The sequence below is a fragment of the Triturus cristatus genome, chromosome 9 (genome assembly GCF_964204655.1).
Source record: "Triturus cristatus chromosome 9, aTriCri1.1, whole genome shotgun sequence".
Lineage (NCBI taxonomy): Eukaryota > Metazoa > Chordata > Amphibia > Caudata > Salamandridae > Triturus > Triturus cristatus.
In genome coordinates, this window is record NC_140592.1 from 460387426 (window position 1) to 460408216 (window position 20791).

General features: G+C 43.7%; 1 protein-coding gene across 2 annotated transcripts in view; it reads left to right on the forward strand.

Annotated features, from left to right (window-relative positions):
* SPTBN4 (spectrin beta, non-erythrocytic 4) overlaps positions 1 to 20791 on the forward strand; it is a 1597753-nt gene that overhangs the window by 1526111 nt on the left and 50851 nt on the right. For both annotated transcript variants that reach the window (XM_085625377.1, XM_085625378.1), the window contains one exon: positions 13541 to 13583. In XM_085625377.1, the coding sequence (XP_085481503.1) occupies positions 13541 to 13583 (43 nt within the window). The remainder of the gene's footprint in view (positions 1 to 13540; positions 13584 to 20791) is intronic.

A 20791-nucleotide genomic window follows, 5' to 3' on the forward strand; every position in this document is an offset into this window, starting at 1 on the left:
TCTTGTTGGCAAAGTCAGGTCTCACGTTCTCTTCGGTGAGGGTTCACTTTGCTGCAAATTCCCGTTTCAGAAGATCTCGTCAAGTTCTCTGTGCTTCTAGTCTGGTAAAGCAATTCATGAAGGGCCTCTTCTGCGCCTTTCCCCAGGTGAGTGCACCCCCTCCGGAATGGAAGCTCAATTTGATCCTCACACAATTAATGAGACAGCCCTTTGAACCAATTCACACAGTAGAGCTTAATTTTCACACCTGGAAGGTAGCCCTCCTACTGACTCTCACTTCTCCGAGGAGGGTTAGAGAAATCCAAGCTTTTACTGTTAAGGAACCATTTCTGCATTTTGCTGATTACGATGTTACTCTGCGAACAAACCTGTCTTTTATTCCAAAAGTCCCAATGCAATTCCACCTTAACAAGCCAAATCCATCTAGTCTGGCAGAGGAAGTGTTGCACACGCTGGATGTGAAAAGATGTTTAAAATTCTACCTGCATAAGACAAAAGACGTGAGAAGGACTTATCAGCAACTGATGGCTTTTTGGACAGGGCAGAGAGAGAACAGCAGTAACTAAAGCTACTGTCGCTATGGGTCTCCTCGGCAATACAATTCTGCCATTACACGGCTAACAAGCCCTTGGCAAGAAAGACTAAAGCACACTCAGTTAGGGCAGTGTCTACATTGGCAGGGCTGTTCGCTGGAGTAACACTAGAAAAGATTTGCCGTGCTGTGACATGGAAAAGTGTCCACACCTTTACGCAGCACTACTGTCTGCAATCTACGCAACATGAAGATGCAGCTGTGGGCCAAGCGGTGCTACATCATCTCTTCAATTAAGGTGGCCCCCTTTTTTCTGGTAAAAGAGGAGTTTTATTTGGGGTGGACGGAAATTGCGTAGTCCCACTACGCAAAGCTCCGCGAAACGGTAAAAAATCTCCGCGAGCACGCAAAAGGTTCGCGAACATGCGTAATTGCTTGTTCTGTCCGTTCGCGGTGCTTTTTTCCTGTTCACGAACGCTGTTTGCGTGCTCGGGGAGAAATATCTCGCGAACACGCATTTTGAAAGTGCAAACAAACCAAACATTCCGCGAAGCCGCGGATCGTGGAATTTTTGGCAATTCTGCGGAGAACGCGGAATTGCCAAATTCTGCAAATTCCGCGAGTGGAACGGAATTTACTGCCCAGGCCTAAGTTGTATTTTCATAAAAGTGGCATAACTTCACGTTTTATCTTTTGCTAATGTTCAATTTTGTGATAACTTTAGAAAGCAAATAGTGACTTTAATTGTTTTTATTGTTTGTTCTTTCTAATCACCAAGTTGGATGCATCCTGATTATAACAGTATGTTGAGGCTTCAGGTTTGTTGGGGACAAATTTAAAAAAAATGTCTAGAATTGAAAGAGTTTGCTTACAAATGTCACTGTTGTATTGGTATACCTTTGTGGGGGTAGTGAAGCATGTCTTCCTCCTTTTGCTAACAACAGTACAAATTTTGGGTACTACTTGCTCTTCTGATTCAAGCATGTGAATCTATGAAAGATTCCCCAATATTGGATTAGAAAATAAGTTACTTACCTGTAACTGTGTTTATCCAGTATTGGTATCTTTCATAGATTCACATGCAACCCACCGTCCTCCTTTGTAGTGGGAGTTCTCTTTAGTTTATGGGATTCTTACTTCCGATTTGTGCTTAGAAAATCAGAGGGAATATGCCTCTGCTGGGAGTGTTCTAAAGGGTGCTGACAGCTGATTGGCTGTGTTCCAACATTAGGTCCTTTTTTTAAAAAGGACATAGATATGGTACTGTAAGATGGTTCATGGCCATGATAGCCTATGAAATTCATTAAACACTGCTTTATTATTTTACTGTGGGACTCCCATCTCGACAACGGGGAATTATTCAAGCAAGTGAATCTATGAAAGATACCAATACTGGATAACCACAGTTACAGGTAAGTAACTTATTATCTTCCCTGGCGCAGCCGACGGTCCGCCGCCGCAGTGACTTTAGAAGTTGTAATACGACGGTCGGTGTACCGCCACTGCTGCTCCGACGCGAGTCTGTCGGTCGGAAAACCACCACACTCATAATCAGGCCCTTAGTTACTTCAGTTAACTGGTGAATTTCAGTGGTTTTTTTTGTTGTTATATTTTAACTGACATTTTCACCTAACTGTAACATCACTTTAAACTTTGTTTTTTTCAGTGAATATATACACACACATACACATACTGTACCGTGCAAGGGGAAAATCGTTAAGGCAGTGGCAAAAAAGATGTGTTTCCCTATTTGAGCTCCCAGTGGAAAAATGAAATGTTACTCACACCTACAGCCAAAATTGCTGAACAGATTTACACCAAACTTGACATGAAAATAGAACCATACTCGGAAAGTGTGGTTTTGTTGGTTTGGTATAAATCCACTTTTGTTTCCTGGGATTGACGTTTATGAAAAGCTTTAATTTGGCATGGGAGCCTTTGCTCCAGTCCTCTATTTTTTGGCTCACGGACCCATAGAACAGTCTGCTGATCCAAACCCCTCTGATTCACGGACCACAAGAGAAAATCTTCTCTTTCAGCTGGCATTCATGGCACGGTCCCAAAACAAATTTAAAAGGCTATGTAAGTGGGCAATGTGAGCATACCCTTAACCCCAGGCCTTATACCATAATTCACCCCCTCTTCCCAAACAAATACCCAAAGATTGCCCTTGGTGTAAGGTCCAGGGTCTATTTCAGATGGATAACTTCTGACTGACGGTTTCTCACCTTAGAATATCCCCTAGGTGCTAGACTGGATGCAGAGATTTTTTTCACAGCAGCGTTCCTGCGTGCCACTAGAGGGTATCATGTGGATTCATGTTGGCATCACCCCACTGGTAAATTCCAAATGCAAGCGTAAAAAAGCAGAGCATGATTCAACCTCATTTTGCCTTTCTGGCACTATGGAGAAGGCGCAAGTGCATCAAGATGCAAATTGCACACCATCGAATTTGTCGTTCATTTAGCCGATTCCTCAGCTGATCACCACACGTCTTGAGTTTATTGGGCTATTGTTGACCCACAGCAGATCGAGGCCTTCAAAGCGGTGATGCTGCAATTATTCAAAGTGATTCTGACTCCCTCTGGTGCACCTTTGCACCCCAAGAACCACAGGGGCCTCCAGCCTGGTTATTGTTGGCGGGTGCTATCCTGGCGCCAGCTGTCTCCTTGAGACCTGCTATCTGTCCTGTGCTGACTTCAATACAGACTCCCAAATCGGTGTCATGCAGCCTAGCTCTAATCCTGCGCCTCTACACACCACAACTATTAATAGATGGTCCATTATCTTTTTGTTCTGATTCTGAGCTTTAGCCAGTGCTGAGTGCATGGTAGGATGTTGATGATGGTGAGGGAGATGGTGTTGTTACTTCACATTACACTGATTATGCCTTATACCTTGGTTTACAAAATGATAATGGGCTTGACACCTCTCCTGAGACAGAGTTTGACTCCCCACAATGGCCACCAACAGAGGAGAGTACTTCCTTGGCAGTGGTGGTTCAGATGGCAGCCGAGGTGCTACCACTACAGCTGCTCTAGTTTGAGAATAATGTTGATGGAAATTCATCCCCCTGCACCCGTACATCTGAGACCTTCCTTCTTTTCAGTGATGTTCATACAGATATTCTGATGGATACTGGGTCAAAACCATGTTCTTGCCCGCCTGTGATCAGGCAGGAAGTTAAACGTCATAAACCCACACCCGGTGACCTGGATTTTGTCACCAAGCATTCCACTCCAGAAACTCCTATTGTGCAGGCCTTGACCAGTAACGTGATTCATTATTTATTCTGTACCACTCCTCTTAATAGAGAATTTAATTTTATGAGGACTCACATCTTTTGAAAGAGCATGTTTTCTTTTCAGTCTGTAAATGCATCTGCTTGTTGGGTCGTTGCACCCATGCCCTATTGAACATGGCCAGCAAGATCTTGCAGGCAGTCCAAGAAGATCTAAAGGTCTCTTTGCCGTAGACAATGCATGATGGACAAGCTGCAGCCACATATGTGATCCACACAGGTTTGGATATCACAGATTGCTTTGGCAGGGGTTGGATTCAGTGTGGCCTTCGTCGGAATACATGGATGAGGTCCCCTAGAGAGGCCAGCGATGTGCAGGCTTCTCCAAGGACATGCCGTTTGATGGGTCTTGCCTCTTCAGTGAAAAGCTAGACTCCACTTTGGAACACTTCAGAGATAGAAGAGCTACTGTGTGTCCTTTGGGCTGTTGGCTCATACAAAACAATTTCTGCACCACTTTCTTAAATGTAGAGGCGACTCCAGGTGGTTGGTTTATAGACCAATACAGCCTTCACAACCAGTGATGCTGCAGGCAACCCAGAACTGTGTGGCCATGTGTGAATCAGCAGGGGCACTAGCTTTCCAACTCCTCCTCCTCTGCTGCACCAAACAACAATTCCTTTTAATTTTCCCGCAGCGGCTCGTGAGCACCCAGTTCGAGGCAGAGCCCAACATTTCCTACCGGGTTTCCAATCAATCACATCTGAAAGATGGGTCTTGCAAATTATTCAAAACATCTATGCATTACTTTTTCCTTCCTCCACACCCAATATCTCTGCCTTTGCAGAACGGATTTCAGAGGAGCACCTTTTCATCCTAAGCACGTACACCTGTTGCTGCAACAAATTGCAGCAGAGAAGGGCGGTAGCTAATACTCCCTACATTTCATCATTCCAAAAAAGGATGGGACTCTCAGGTCTAATTTGGATCTCCGTCCTATCAATGGCATCCTATGGAAAGACAGATTCAGTAAGCTTGTATTAGTGCACATTCTCACTGCTTTGGACCCATGCAACTGGATGGTGTCCTTGGACTTGCAGGACATGCATTTTCATATATCTCCATCAGGCGTGGCCTTCGGTTCAAGATGTGCCAGGAGCTTTTTCAGTTTACCATGTTCCTCATCAGCCTCACCAGCACCACTCGGATGCTCACGAAAGTGATGATGGTGGTCACTGCCCATCTTTGAAGGTTGGTAATCACTGTAGCCCTGTAACTCAAAGACTGGCTGTTGAAGACGGGTGTACTGCAGCCAATCATGGGCCAACTCCGGATGACAGAGGAGTTCCTGACATTGTTGGGGTTCACCACAAACTAGCCAAAGTCTCACCTTATTCCCTCTCAGAGGCTTCCATTCATTGGAGCAATCCTGCATACGTTCAGGGCTTTCTCTCCACAGCAGCGAGTCCAGGACATTCGGCTATGATCTTGACATTTCAGTTACTTTCCTGTATCCAGGTGAGAGTTTTTCTGAGACTTCTGGGCCTCTTAGCCTCATTTAGCCTCTTGGGCAACTCTGCTAGGTGGCATATGGGGGCTCTAAAATGAAACTTGGACCCAGCATCAAGGCTGCCTTGCTGACACCGTTCAGATCTGGGATGCGGCAGCTCAAGATCTACAGAGGACTCTGATCTCCAGTGAAGAGCCCACTCCGCATAATTTTTCTGGATCTGTGGCCATTCATCTAGTTCTGAAGGCTTTCCTCCAGTCCTCAAGAAGAGACTGCTGCAGGTTCTCATAAACAATAACAGCGCCATGTGGTATTACAACAAGTATAACGAAATGGGGTCCTGGGTCCTTTGTCAGAAGGCCTTGCGTCTCTTGAGTTGATGGGAGCACCAGGATGTATTCTGGGTCACCAGTCACCTTGTGATGCTCCTAATGCCAGGGCAAACGAACTAAGGAGAAGTCATCTGTCCATCATGAGTTGTGCTTACATCCAATAGTGGTGTTGAGTGACTTCCACCTGTGGGAAGACACCTGGCTAGATCTTTTTGCCACCATCGAAAACATGCAGTGTCCCCATTTTTGTGCATTGGAGTTACCACAAGTGCATTCACAAGGCTGGAATGGAATAAGGGACTCTGTGTGCCTTCCCACAGCTTCCTTTGCTGCCCTGAGTTCTGAAGAAAACGGAGAATGACAGGGCCGAACTCATCCTGGTGGAAAAGGAGAGTGTGATACCTGCAAGACCTGAGCATGAGCATCTGTCCTCCAATCAGGCTGCCGCTTAGAAAGGGCTACATGTCTCAGGAACAACTCAGGGTCCTCCATCCAAATCTACACAATCTACATCTTCGAATTGCTGACTGAAGTAATGACTATTCTTCTTGCTGCCAGACGCTCCTCCTCAAAATCCACTTAGGCCATATTAATTTGTGACCAGGTGTGATGTCAGACATACATACCGCCCTGCCCCCTACAGGTGAAGCCTTTGGATGGACTGTTATTTCTTTTGGCTTTAGTCCAGCAAGCTCTGGGCACTATAAAGGGTTATTTGTTCGCCCTTTCAGCTTTTGTATGTTTGCCGGACCAACCATCCTTGTTCATATCACCTGTTGTGATGAGGTTCTTTACAGGTTTGACTTGTTTCTTCCCACATGGTTTGTGATGCCACAGTGGGATCTTAACTTAATCTTGAAATTTCTCAAGTGTACAACCTTCAAGTCAATGCACAGCTTCTCGCGCCGTTTAATGACTTTGTAGACTGTGTTCCTCATTGCCAATATGTCTGCTCGTTGCATACTTAAAAGGACTTTCATTGCAATCACCATACACCACCATTTTCATTACTCCCACTCATTCCTCAAAAGAGGAAGAGAGGCTACATCGATTGGACTTCAAAAGGGCTCCAAGCTTTTACATAGATCAAGCCAAAGATCATTGAATGGGCAATCAGCTTATTGTGTGGTTACCTGAAGCAAAGAAAAGGAAGGCTATGCTGAAGATGACCTTGTCAATGGGAAAGCCCTCTGCGATAATGGCTGCTGTGCTCTGGTCATGATACAGGCCCTGGAAGATCTGAGAGCCCAAACCACCAAGGCTATACTGCTACCACTGCATGGCGGTGCATCTGTTCTTGATATTTGTCAGGCTGCAACTTGTGCTTTCGTGTATACATTCTCAAACCACTACTGCTTTGACAGCCTGGTCCGATGGGAAGGACATGTAGGTCGCTCAAGACAGTTTGGTCTGAGTCCATTCCACAGACCCTCCACTTTGAGGAGGTCTTGCTTTGGTATCTATTGTAGGTGAGGAGAAAGAGTTTTTGAACTGAGTCCACTCCACAGACCCTCCAGCTTGAGGAGGTACTCCTTTGGTATGTATTGTAAAGTGAGGAATCTGCAGTTAGAAGTATCCCTCAGAATAACAAGTTATGTTCAGTAACACTCATTCTCGGGGATACTCTCTCTGGCCGCAGATTCCTCTCTGCTTTCCCACCTCCCCATTCTATGGAGTGGCCTCTTTTTAACATATAAAAGGTCTCAAGTTAATATTTGGCTCACTTTTGCCAATGATTTTATGGCTCCACATCTGGGAGTGCGGAAACAGAGAAAATAAGAAAGTGATATCAGTGCACAGGAGTGGTGCATATATACATCTTCGCTCTGTCTCTTGTGGAGTGGTGTGGAGCCAAAATGGAACTACACAACCCCACCTATAAGGATACTTTTATAAAGTCTCTAGATCCTACCTGGCACCTGAGAGATATTCTAAGGTGAAGAATCTGTGGTTAGTTGGAGTATCTGCCAGAAATTAACTTTTCTTCGAGGTATACTTTCCTGACATACCTAAAATGGTGATTGGAGCCCATGTTCCCTGACACTACGCAGTATGAACAAGCTGTTTGCCCACACTGTCCCAGCCAGCAATCGCAGAAACCTTGTGCAGTGGAGAGTGGGTGCCCCCTGAAGACTGTGCAAAGAGCCTAGCCTTTGACCACCTAACGAGAGTTGGGTGCAGCACTTCGGCCAGTCCTTGCAGCCAACCCAGACTGCATAAGGCTAACGGTCCTGCGCAGTGCCAAAAAGGTGCTTGGCAGGTGAATGAAATGCTTCATAAAAAACCATCAAACACACAAAGGTGATGGGAGGATTGCTTGCAGTAAATATAGCCCCAACTGTTTGTCCAAGCCCTTTCTGAACTAGAACACAAGCAACCCAAGACCAGTTTCACCCTGATTGGGGCTCCTCAGTCAGGTGTATCTTGGTTCTTGTGGCACAGTGATCACAGAATCCACATCTCAGCATGCTCTTGGTCATAAACAACGTTATATAAAATTCACAAAAGGTGATGGGAGGAATGCTTGCAATAAGTCTAACCACTGGCAATCCCTCAGGGTAGCATTCATCAAACCCATTATTCTTTTGTCCACCATGCCACCTCAGTTTTGACCCAGCTATATGCAAATCAGTCTTGACCCTGCTCAAGAGGAACAGTCGAGCCCAAACTACCAAGGCAGGTCCTTCCTGAACCAGAACACAAGCGACCCATAATAGGTGAAGGTAGGAATGCTTGCAATAAGTCCGACTCGTTAATCAAAATTCATGGCATTTAAAAAAAAAAAGAACTGTCTACATTATGCCACCCACATGCTCAGTAAAACAGTTTACTGACATCTTATGAAAAAAGTCTGTCTTCCAAGAGCAAAGCATGGCAGGTGGTGTGAGTTATTTTGTAGTGTGTGTGTGTTGCATACCTTAACTGGTGAGTTTCAGGGGCTTTACTGGTTTCTGTTTGCTGAACCATAACTAACCTTTATGCGTGTTTTTCAATGGGGAAAGAAAGTGTGTGTATGTGCGTGCACACCTTAGAACTAGGATTAGAGTTATGAAACTTTTCCTTACCCTTCCATGAACAAGTGTTTTACATTTGATATCTGAAGTAACGGCTGCTACATATTTATGCAGTAGCACAGGTTATGTACACTAATCAAGCTTTTGATCCATATATAAGTTATATTCATCACATTAACATACACATCTGATAGCAACTTCTAGTTGCAGATTCCTTACATTTCAATTTCCCAGGTGTCAGACTGAATCCGGAAATGTTTGCGTGAGCAGTACCCCTGCGCACCGTCTGGTGGCTCTATTCGGCTCTGCGTGGCATCGTCAGCATCATTGATGCAGGATGTGACATCATGGGCACATATATAGGCGCCACCCAGGCGTGCAGACTTCAGTTCTTTTCCTTCCACACAGGTTTGCGCTGATCCGTAAGAGAGCTACCCCTCTGTCTCTTTTTGACTGACTTTTTTCGATATTTTGTAGAAGACTTTTTTTTGTGTGTTGATCGAATGTCCTCTAGAAAGGTAGGGTTCAAGACATGTGCTGCCTGTCACCGCTCCATGTCGGTTACCAACCCGTACCTTGTGTGCTTATGGTGTCTTGAGCACAACCGCTACTCAAAGTCATGCTCGGACCTTGGCGCCTAAAGCTTTGAGGGAGTGGTCCCTAAAGCTGCTTGCGGGCCCGGCAGTCGACACCAGATAGCGTGACTCCTTATCGAGGAGAAGTTCATGAGATTGCTCCAGGAGCCCATAGTCTTCTTCACCGCACATGAGGTCCTCTGGACACTCGGGGAAGAAGCACAAAAAGAAAAAGTCTAGACAGATTTTGCCTCGCCTGTCTAGGATAGACAAGACGAGTGGGGAACATCGACATTCCAGGCACGGTTCTGCGGAGTCTTTGCCAGGTCCGATGCTGTGCCTCACCCCATTTCCATGATCCAGAGCGACCCCGCTCAGATTAGAGAGTTTTACGAGGCCATATACCGAATTTTTGAGCGGGACAACCCCTCCAGTGCACCTTCCGGCCTCGTAGGTACGAGGTACTATCTGTGCATCAATCACCTAATGTATCTCTGTCCTGGGGAGGAGGAAATTATCCAGATGGGAGAGCGTGTTATGTGCCCCTGAATAAAATGTTTATCCCATGATGGAACCCATGTCAGATGTCCCGACAACGCCATAACCTCCAGAAAAGGGCTCTGCAGGGAGCGGGTACTTATCGGCCCTCCCCTGCTGGAGTCTGTCAAGAACATCGCCCACCACCCCATTCCAGTACCCGCTAACATCAGGGGTTCCACAGGGTGGTCTGCGATGAGTCTCGTGATCACCTCTAAAAGGAAGCGGGGAGTTTTCTAGAATCAAGACTTACCCATACAAGTGGCTGGTGACGACGATATAATTGCCCCCTTGATCAGTCCGGGTTTGTTTTACTATAAAAGAGAGGTGTCCTTTAATTAATATTGCTAGTTTCATCGTACTTTAATGTTTGACATTCCCATGATGTCAACATTTTATTCTGCATCAAGTGCTACCAGTATAGTACCCCTATCTTACATGAACCCAGTGAGTTTCAGTTTCTTCTTAAAGGCTCAAAAGCTGTTAGTATCCAACATCCGTATCTACCATGCTTCTCTCCCAATCAGAGCTTTTCCATATTTATATTTTGTATACACTTTCAGACCTGGAGTTGAATCAGGTTCTAGTTACATCAAGTCAAGTCAGTTAATATTGTGTCTCCCAGAAGTTACTGGTAGGATTATCGGCACATACAAATGTAAACTACTTTTTGCCATAATATTCTATGACTGAGTAAATAAATATTCTAACTTCTGTCCCAAATATTTTGGAGGAAAGTGCTGTTATTGTTTTGTGCACATTGTGTGCTTTTCATATGTTTATGACATTAAACAAATAGTGACTGGGTGAGTAACCAAAATGATCAGATCATTTGCTTTCTTATACTGGTATCCCACATCACAATACCACGCGCTTGCTATCTTGGGAAAAGCGTGTTTTCTTAATTGTTAGTGTTTCCTAATTGCATCAGCCATGCCGTTCTATCTCAATTTATTGGCCTTTAGCATGCAATAGAGCTGCTTTGTATAGTAAGTGAAGCATGATGGTTTATATAATCACTGTCAGTGGCAAGTAGTAATCTTCTTTAGCCCATGCTCTTGATAGTATTTTTGTGGCGTATTGTAGAACCTATTTGTCAGATCTGCCAACCTTGGAGCTTCCAACAAACATTTTGCCTTTTTTCCTCCACATTTGCTGAATATGTTTGTTGGCTTTTGGACTCTGTGCACTTTACCACTGCTAACCAGTGCAAAAGTGCTTGTGTTCACTCTGTAAAATATGGTCACATTGTCATATACCTGATAGGCATATTTAATTTACTTGTAAGTCCCTAGTAAAGTGGGCATGCGACACTTATTGTGCTACCAACTTAAAGTAGTCCCTTAAAACGTGTCCCAGGCCTGTTTTAAACGACCAATTTGACTTGGCAAAATAAACCCCTTGCCAGGCCTAGAACTTCCTCTTCATTACATATAAGTCACCCCGAAGGTAGGGCCTAAATAGCCCATAGGGCAAGGTGTATTATATTTAAAATGTTGGACATATACTTTTAAGTTTTACTTACCCTAATAGTGAAAAACTAAAATTCTCTTTTCACTACTGTGATGCCTGCATCTCCCATAGGATAACACTGGGTTACCTTTTTGTTTAGGAGCAGTTAACAATGTCATGTTTGGTGTCTAAGAAATTGTAATTTAAGCTCCTGTTTAATGTTAAAGTCGGATTTTAAGTTGCAATTCTGAAAAGGCCTCATTTAAAAAGTTGGCATTTTCTTCTCCGAACCCTTAGGTGCTTGCATCCTGTTTCCTGAGTCAACATGCTAGGTGTAGTTAGCAGGAGCCTTTATGTATTCTTCCCAGACAGCCACATAGGAGAGGGAAGGGGTGTTGGTAGGATGGACCATCCAAGCAGGTTGGAAGTAGGTGGAGCCTGCCATGCCTCAGCTCACACACATATAACTTCACACTAGCTTATTGTGCCCACAGACAGACGGGGGGGGTATGATGGGGGTACTCCAAAAGTTACTTCCTCTTGAAAGCTAGTACCAGGTATACAAATAGGACCCTCTGGCTCACTCTTCAGTTCTTCACTTCTGGACCTGCATAAGGACTCTCAGCTACCTGAAGCCTGCCCTGTGTCCTCATAGGGCTTTCCTGCTGCCTGAGACCTGCTCAAAACCAAAACTTCAAAAGTGACTCCAATGTCTAGTAGGCTGACCTCCTAATCAAGAGTCTCAGGGAAAGAAAAAGATCCAACCATTTTGAATCCGCACCTGGACCCGGGAGCCTCTACAGTCCTTGACCCTCGGAGTGGTGCTGATGGAGCCCAGATAGCTCAAATCCCAAAACTTAGAAACAAATTTGCCCAGAAAGTGCTCCGAGAACCTGGAGGAGACCAAAACCTACCTGCTCGCTCATCTGCCCAAGGTGCATCGCCAGTCGGCCTGACACCGGCAGCTCCTGCTATATTCTTTTCTGCAGCTGCAAATCCTGTTCAGCAGCTCCTCGCAGAAGTGATATTCATCCTTGTGGAGCTCTCGTCGGCTACAGCTTGCAGCTTCATCCCGCTGGAATGTTCAACTTCCAAAAAAGGGGCTAATTCTGAACATAAAAAAACTTAATTGTGACTTCGTCCAGCAGCTTCCCGACAACAACGTCTCCTCCCTGGACACGGATGCCTTGCCCAGCTGAACTTTATCTTCTCAGACATTTTTTCCCTAAAAATTCTTCTAAGTCCAAACGTAAGGGGAGACCATGCTGAATACCCTTCGTGTATCTGTACAGCCCACCATCATGGTCGCCCATCACTTTCAAATTTGCCCTGGTCTTGTGCGACTAAATATATCTGCAGTTGTCGCTTTGATCTTTTAGGTGCTTTTTCACAATTTAACCTTTAAAAATTCATAAATCCGGTTCCTCTGATTGGATGTTTGTTGTGTTGGTGTCAAATCATTTACTAAAATTGATTTTCCCTGTGTTGTGTTTTCTCTTTATTGCTCTTTAAGTGCTACATAAATACTTTACACATTGCCTCCAAGTTCAGCTTAACTGCTTATATTCCAAGCTACCAGAGGGTTAAGTACAGGCTAATATAGTGATTTTTTGTACTACACTCTGACAAGGATTATGGCTGTTTCTTGAGTTGGGGTTCAACCACCCTCAACCAACAACCCGATTTCTCATACTGTTTCTTTTCTGCAAGCAGTCTAGTTGAATTTTATTACATTTATCACAAACTCATGAATGAGTGAACATTTTAAAATACAAGTTTAAATCAATAGCTGCCAAGACAGCCTTTGAAAATGCATACTTTTGTATTAGATACAAAAACCTTATTTAGAGCGTGACATCTGCGAATAATTGTGGATGGTCCTGTCTGCCATATTTAGAGTGGCACTGACACCAATGCAATTTAAATATGGTGGATGAGACATCCACCACTTTTTGCTAAATATCCCACATCATACTCTAGATTAGGAGTAAGGTGTTTATATGTTGTAATATTGTACAATGCTTGTGGTGGTAAATGGAGGTCCGAGAACACTGGACCCACATTTTCAGGCTATCCCATAAGATACATTTACATTCAGTTCATCTAGTTGGACCTCTTTTGCATAATTACTGGTTATACAAAAAATCTAGCATGGATATGACCCACCTGGACCTGTCGTGGCCACCACTGCCATATATCTTTTCAGAACTGTGCAAGAGAATAAGGAGGAATGCCTTCTCAGGTGGTCGGGAATAGAGGTCTTGTGTAATTCTAATGCTATTGTTTGTCCGTTGATTGTTTTAGTCTCTATGTTGACTGAAAATTTTACTCTCACAATTTCTTACAGGACAAGTGATGGCAACGAATTTCTCTTCCAAGCAAAGGATGAGGTAAGAGACATTTTAACATTTTTCACCTATAATTTATAGCATTCTGTATCTGAATAACATTTGGACCCTCTGTTTCATATGGGCATGGAAAAAAAGGCAGAAGACAATCATTTGTTTTTAAATCACTTAGAAAATAAAGTTATTGTTAAAATGCTCAAACCTATTTGACTATGTTAAAAAACAAAGAGGTTATTAGGGCAACAAACAACCTACCTTCTGGTAAAACTTCATGACCCGATTTAGTACCTGCTGAGTTATACAAAACTCTAATAAAAGAAGTGAATCTCTGTTCCATAAAATGTTCGAAGAAAGTAGGGGTACAGTGAAACTGCTTAAAACTTGAAGACATCTTATGTTATCAGAGTTATATTAAAACAAGCAAAATACCCTCAGAACACTATCTTATTGACCAATATCCCTAAAAAATGCTGAAATTAAAATCTATTCCAGAACTCCGAACAGTAGGCTAGCAATAGAACTGAGTACTCTTGCTTCTTGATTTCTACACAGCTCTGTTCCCGAAAGAGATAACCACCATCTACATGAATACCACCATGTGTCTTAATGAGCAAGCACAAACCCTAAGATATTCTATGACAGTTTTGCTACCAGATACAGAAAAGGTGTTTGATTGGGTTTTGTTGCTGTTCCTGTAGGTAGTGACGTATATATGCACATTCCAAGAATCTCTATAAAATGGTTCACCATAACTACACAAATACATTAGCCAGAATTATGGTAAATGGAAATTTATCATCCCACATAAAGATTCAGTAAGACACACATCAGAGGGGCCCAGTGTAACCCGCAATACATGCTTTATATATGGAGCTTTTTACAAGGAAAATAGTCCTTTTGCATCATACAGATAGAATAGTCCAGCCTGAGTGTGGGGACCATGGAACATATACTGTGGAGATAGACATCCCAGTGTTAAGCAGTTTAGTAATGCCTCCAAAGGTCTGAGACAGGCCATCTTTAACTGCATTTTTCTGTAGAAAATAACAGTAATATACATAAACTCCAACCACATCACAGCATTTAGTGTAGACATGTGGAATATAGGAGCAATCTTAATTCTGCAACATTGGGTCTTTTATATATTCACACATTTGAAACATTCCCCATGGTCATGCTGGGAAGCCACAGTAAATTTAAATTGCACTAAACAGACAGTGTAAATATGGTCATAGGCCTGAAACAACAGTGTTTGTTCAGTATTGAAGCAACCCTAACTTCAGCTAATAAGGTGGAAGCATCAACTCTCTAGAGGCCACCGTAACTCACTTCCTATCTCACGTGATGTGTGAGGGAGTTCCCAGGCAGAGCTTTGCTCTAACCTTTCGCTCAAAAGTGATACTTTCCTGGACTACCCTCATACTAATCCGGGCCTATCTTCAGTCTCACAGTACTGTGCGTTGTATTTAGGGAAATGTACTGTTTTCTGGGCAAGGCAGACCCTATACCTCAGTCAGCTGTCACTAACGGTCACCGTGGATGACAGAAAATTTCTCTTCAAAACTTGTTCATCTTGTAGGCAAAAGAACATTTACACTGATGATCCTCTTTCCCAGTGTATTTATTGCTTTATCCTGATCATAAGGTTCCATATTGTGACATTTGTAAAACCTTCACTTCTACGACCCTAACGGACAGAGAGAGGAGGTTGGCACCATAGCTACTAGAGAAGGAGAATTGCCCCCTTTCTAAGGGGGATGCCATCTCTTCAGGGGAAAATTCCACGGAAAGTGCCCTCCAGGCACTTCCATGAAGACAGCTCAGAAAAGGACACTTGCACAGTTTGCTCAACTGGATTCATTAGGTACTGTGCTTGAAACCAGGTTCTCACATACTAAACCTGCAGCTTTAAAATAGTCCATAAAAGAAGACTGTCTGTGCAAAAAAGTCACTCAAATGATGACCAACCATTCAGTAAAAGGAAGAAACACTTGGAAAAAACGTTGTTGCCGATGACCACAAAAAAGACGTTGTCGACTAAAAGACCATCAACAACACCATTTTCTGCATCGATGAGACCGTCGACGGCAGCGTCATGCAGTTCTCCCTTACAGCCAAAGTTAATACTGATTGCTTTGACGACAACAATAGCGAATCCCTCGACAACAACAATACTGTCAATATCAGCAACATTGTCGATGGTGATACCCTCACTGTCGACACTGTCAACTACAGTATTTGTAGGACATGTCTTTACACCATTAAGGGCAACACCTCCACTACCATCACAAACTTTTATAGTCAGAACAGAATGAAGATGTAAGTGGCCTTGCATCACAGACTGCATACTTTCCAACTCAATTGGATGTATGCTACGTCCAAGATTTTGAGGATAGGATCCCCCACCTCTAAGGGAAACATATCTAAAACTAGTCTATCAATCCCTTGCCCCACCAACTTCTGAAGACATGGAGGAAGGCGATGATCGGGTGATTTCTGAGGCGGATGAGGAATGTCCGCAAGAAGATGATGGAGATTATCTCATCCTCTGGCCCTCCAGACAAGGATAGTAGGCGTACAGGTAATCTGAACTAAATTAGTTCAGTGGCAGCAGGTTCTGTTGAAGCAACTAACTCTTTGGCAGTTCTAGGACATTATGATGGTCATATGTGGCATGACATTGCACCATTACTTGAGCTCGTCGTAGAAGATAAAAAGGAGACTGCTAAAGCTCTCCGCAAGGAGGTAGAAATAATTTCACTAGTCATAATTAATGCAGCAATGGTTGCCTCAAATGCATTTTTTTGCCAGCTTGCAAGAGCTGTTTGGAAGACAATGCTGGTTGAGATCCACAACCTTCCATCCTGAAGTTCAGTCATAAAGTCTGGATATGCTTTTAAATGACTTCACCGTGTTTGGAAAGCATGGGGACGAGTCCCACCAAGATTTAAAATAGACACAGGCACAGCAAAAGCAGTAGGGGCCACATGTATGAACGCTATATTTTGCGAGTTCCTAATTGCAATTTTTCGTGACTTGCAATTAGGAAGTCTCAAAATGCGATGTACAACAGTGTGTTTGACACTGTTGGCAATTCCCAGTTGGTCGCAAATGGACCTGCCTCATCAAAATTAATGAGGCAGGTCACAATTTGCGACCCATTGGAAATGGCCAAAATCATGGGGATGGTGACCTGCTGGGAACAGCAGACCACCATGTTTGTGTTAGCTTTAAAATAAAGCAACTTTTTTTTTAAAATGCAGCTTGTTTTCCTTAAGAGAAAACGGGTTGTGTTTCAAAAAGGAAAATGAAACGTTTCAGTTTAATTGTTTAAGAATGGGCAGTGGTGTGTGTGACCACTGCCTGCTCTTAAAAAACGTTTTTGCAACTATTCACCAAAGGAAAGGGGTCCCCTGGGGACCTCTTCCCGTTTCCGACTGGCTCACCACCTACTTGAAACGGATGGAAAACTGCAAATGTCTGGTTGCAAAACATTCATACATCCCCCTGCAACTCGCTATTAGGAAGGTACGGCCTTGACATGCCCCTTCCTAATAACCACTCACAAACCCTATTTAGCGAGTGGGGTAATAGGTTACCCACTCGGAAAATAGGGTTAGTACATGTCAAAAGGCTATTTAGTGGTCGCAAACGACCTGATTTTCCATTTGCGACCGCTAAAACCTTTTGCACGTGTGGCCCTAAGTCTTTACAGTACTGTAGGTCTGGTTCATGTAATTTTCGTTACTCACATAGATCCCATAATGACAGTATTACCAGTATGGAGGCCAAGGCCAAACATATTATCCCCAGAGGCAAGCTGACTATCACCAGGGATATTCCTCCTGTCGCAATTAAAGGCTAGGATGTGAAAGGTCATCCAGAGGAAAGAGAAGATCTCCTAATGTTCCTACCAATGAAAGCCAAATAAGAGCTTCACTCACTGACTGTGTCTGCTCTGCGAAGATAAAGGCAAAATGTCCCCAAAGGGGAGGTAAGTTGTTCACATAGGTCATACTTTGAAATGTATTCAAAGACTTCCTGTCTGCCTGTCCAGGAAGGAATATCATCTCCATTTGAGTGAATTGCAACAGGAAATTCTCGTTCTCTTTCTCAACAAAGCAATCTAAAAAGTCTCCAAATTCCAAAGAAATCCGTGTTTTTACCCCACACTCTTTTTTAATACAAATGAAAATGGTGGAGACCAATCCTGTACCTCAGACAGACCTGACAAACCTTTCGGACGGTCACACTTCAGGAGGTTCACCTTATGATACAGGAAGGCAGTTTCCTTGTGCCCTTTGATCCACAAGATACATATTTTCATATACCCAACCACTGGGAATGCAGGAAATATCTCCTTTTCAGTTGCAAGACATTATGAATTCAAGGCACTCCCTTTTGGGCTCAAATTAGCGCCTTGGATTTTCACCAAGTGCCTTTCACCACTCACATTTTTTATCAGACTACAGGGTCACCAAGTATTTCCATACTTGGACAACTGGCTCGTGAAAACTTTGTCAAAGGTAGAAGCAAATACTTCTGTGCCCGCCTGCATCAGTCTCTTCCAAGACTTGGCTCTCACGCTAAACATAGAAAAATCATCTCTAGAACCTCTTGTGAAAATCCAAATCCTAGGTGCAGTACTCGACATTCAGTCAGGGAAGGCATCTACATCTACGGAGAGGATACTAAAACTCGGAGCCATTGCATAGAGTCTGGCTGCAAAACAATCAGTCACAGTCAGAAAATATGAATCCCTGGTAGGCCTCATATCATCATGTATACGCCTAGTTCCCTTCTGCAGACCTCCACTAAAACCTGTCAAGAAGAACTGGGTTCACAGTGGAAGTAACTTGAAGATTCATCAGTGACACAGTCCAAGGCATGAGAAGGCTCAGACAAGCACTTACATGGTGGAGATTCCCAACAAATCTAACAGGTCTCTTTTTCCAATCTGTAACAACAAGGATTGTACTAACAACTAATGCATCCATGGATCGCTAGGGAGCTCACCTACAGGAACTTTCAACCAGAGACCTCGCCTCAGATGCAGAAATAAGGCTTCAAATCAGTGTGTGGAGGCTCCGAGCTATACGATTAGGCCTTCAAGCGCTCCTCGTGAGCATAGCAGGTCAAGCATATCAAATTAGAACGAACAGAACAAGCACTATTGCCTTGACGTGGATACAGAAGCTGTGGCAGCAGTGGACCAGGGAGTCCTCAAAAATCTGTTTTGATGAAGGTGAGCCTCCTTCTGCCCTTATAATGTATTATAATGTGCGTTGCTTGCTAGTCTGATTCAGGTATGTGAATAAATATAAAGATTCGGTGTTGGAGAAGAAATTACTTACCTATAACTTCAGTTCTCCGACATTGGAATCTTTTATATATTCACATGCAACTCTTGCTCCTCCACAGTCAGAAGCTTATTCATTATGTACTCATCTCACACTTGTGCTATGAAATCTAAGCTATGTTGGCCTCTCGGTAGAGTAAGAGAGCTGATGCTTCCACCTCATTGGGTGAAGTTCGGGTTACTTCTAAGGAGGTGAATGTGCTACTAAACAAACACTGTTGTTTCTGGCCTCTGACCTTGTTAACACTGGTTGTTGCTATTTAAATTTAACGTTGATTCACAGCCTGACAACGGAGAATGATTCAAGCATATGAATATATTAAAGATTCCAATGTTGGAGAACTGGAGTTAAGGTTCAGTAAATAATTTCACCCTGCTCAAACTTGAAAGAAACATGAAGTGAAAGGAACCTGTCTGGTGAAACGTGCATTAGCTGAGTTCAATATACACTGTAAAGTTAATAAAACAAGCAGCTTCCATTACCCATCACACGTTGTATTGGCAGTTTGCCTCCATCTCTGTTTTCCTGCCGCTGCCAGATCAATCATACCTTTTCAAGTCCTCTATTGTAAATAGGTTTCTTAAAGGTCTCCAGCACCTTTCCACCAGCTCCATTTGTAATGCCTCAATGGGACCTTAACTTGGTTCTTACTTTTCTGATGTGCGCTCCCTTTGAGCTACTTCATATCTGCCCTCTTAGGCATATCACCATCAAGACGGCCTTATTGGTGGCAATTACGTCTTCCAGGAGGGTCAATGAACTGCACGCCTTGGATAGGTTTTTAGCACTTTAACGCATTGCCTTTTATAATTATCGTTTTATGCTACTTCTTAAGTAAAGTTTTTTTAACATTGGCACTTACTGGCAAAGCTTCTAACTAACTGTGCACTCAATTAAATAAAAAAATGTAAAAACTGCGAATTGCATGTGCTGTCATCTCAACCTCCTTATGTGCGTACGAGCGTCCTTCATGCCGAAGGTAGTCACCCCGTTCCACGTAGGCCAGTCAATCCCATAGCCTACCTTTTACATTTTGCCTCATATCGCTAAAGAGGAGAGACTCCACCGGCTGGACCCAAAAAGAAGGTCTATCTTGACTATACAAAACCGTTCCGGTGGACGATCACCTCTTTGTGGGATGTGTCGGGCCATGAAAGGCCATGCAGAAACGAACCATCTCCTGATGGATTGTACTTTGCATTAAGATCTGCTATTCATTGGCCAAGAAGCAACTCCCTGAGGGCTTGCATGCTCATTCCACCAGAACAAAGGCTGCGACCACTGCGTTAGCACTCAGAGTTCATGTCCTGGAGCTCTGCCAGGCAGCAACGTGGGCTTCGCTGTACACGTTCACCAGACACTACTACCTGGACAATCAGGTTCGTTGGGATGGGCGCTTTGCCCATTCGTTCCTGCAGGACTTTCTGCTTTGGATTATGTTAGTAGACCCACCTCCGGAAGGTATTGCTTAGGTATCTATTCTAAAGTAAAGAATGTGCGGCTAGAATCCTCTATCAGATGGACAAGGTATTAAACTTCGGTAACGCCTTATCTGGTAGAGGCACTATCTTGCCGCAGATTCCATACTGACCCACCCATCATCCCCGCTCTGCAAACTGATTTTAGAGTTAAGGACTGCTCCCCTTTTCAGTGCCCTAGTTCCACACACCAGTGGCCAGTGTTCTTCGTGGCTCAACGCTTCTGACATGGAAGGTCACTAAGAGAAACTGCCATCAGCGTGCTGGATTCCGCCTATATGGGCACTGCACACGTCATTTCCGACAAAGACACGTGGAGTTGAACATCGCCACCTACCGGCATGCAGGGGTACTGCTCACAAAACAAAATTCCAGAATCCAGCCAGACACTTGAGGATAATTAATTCTAAGG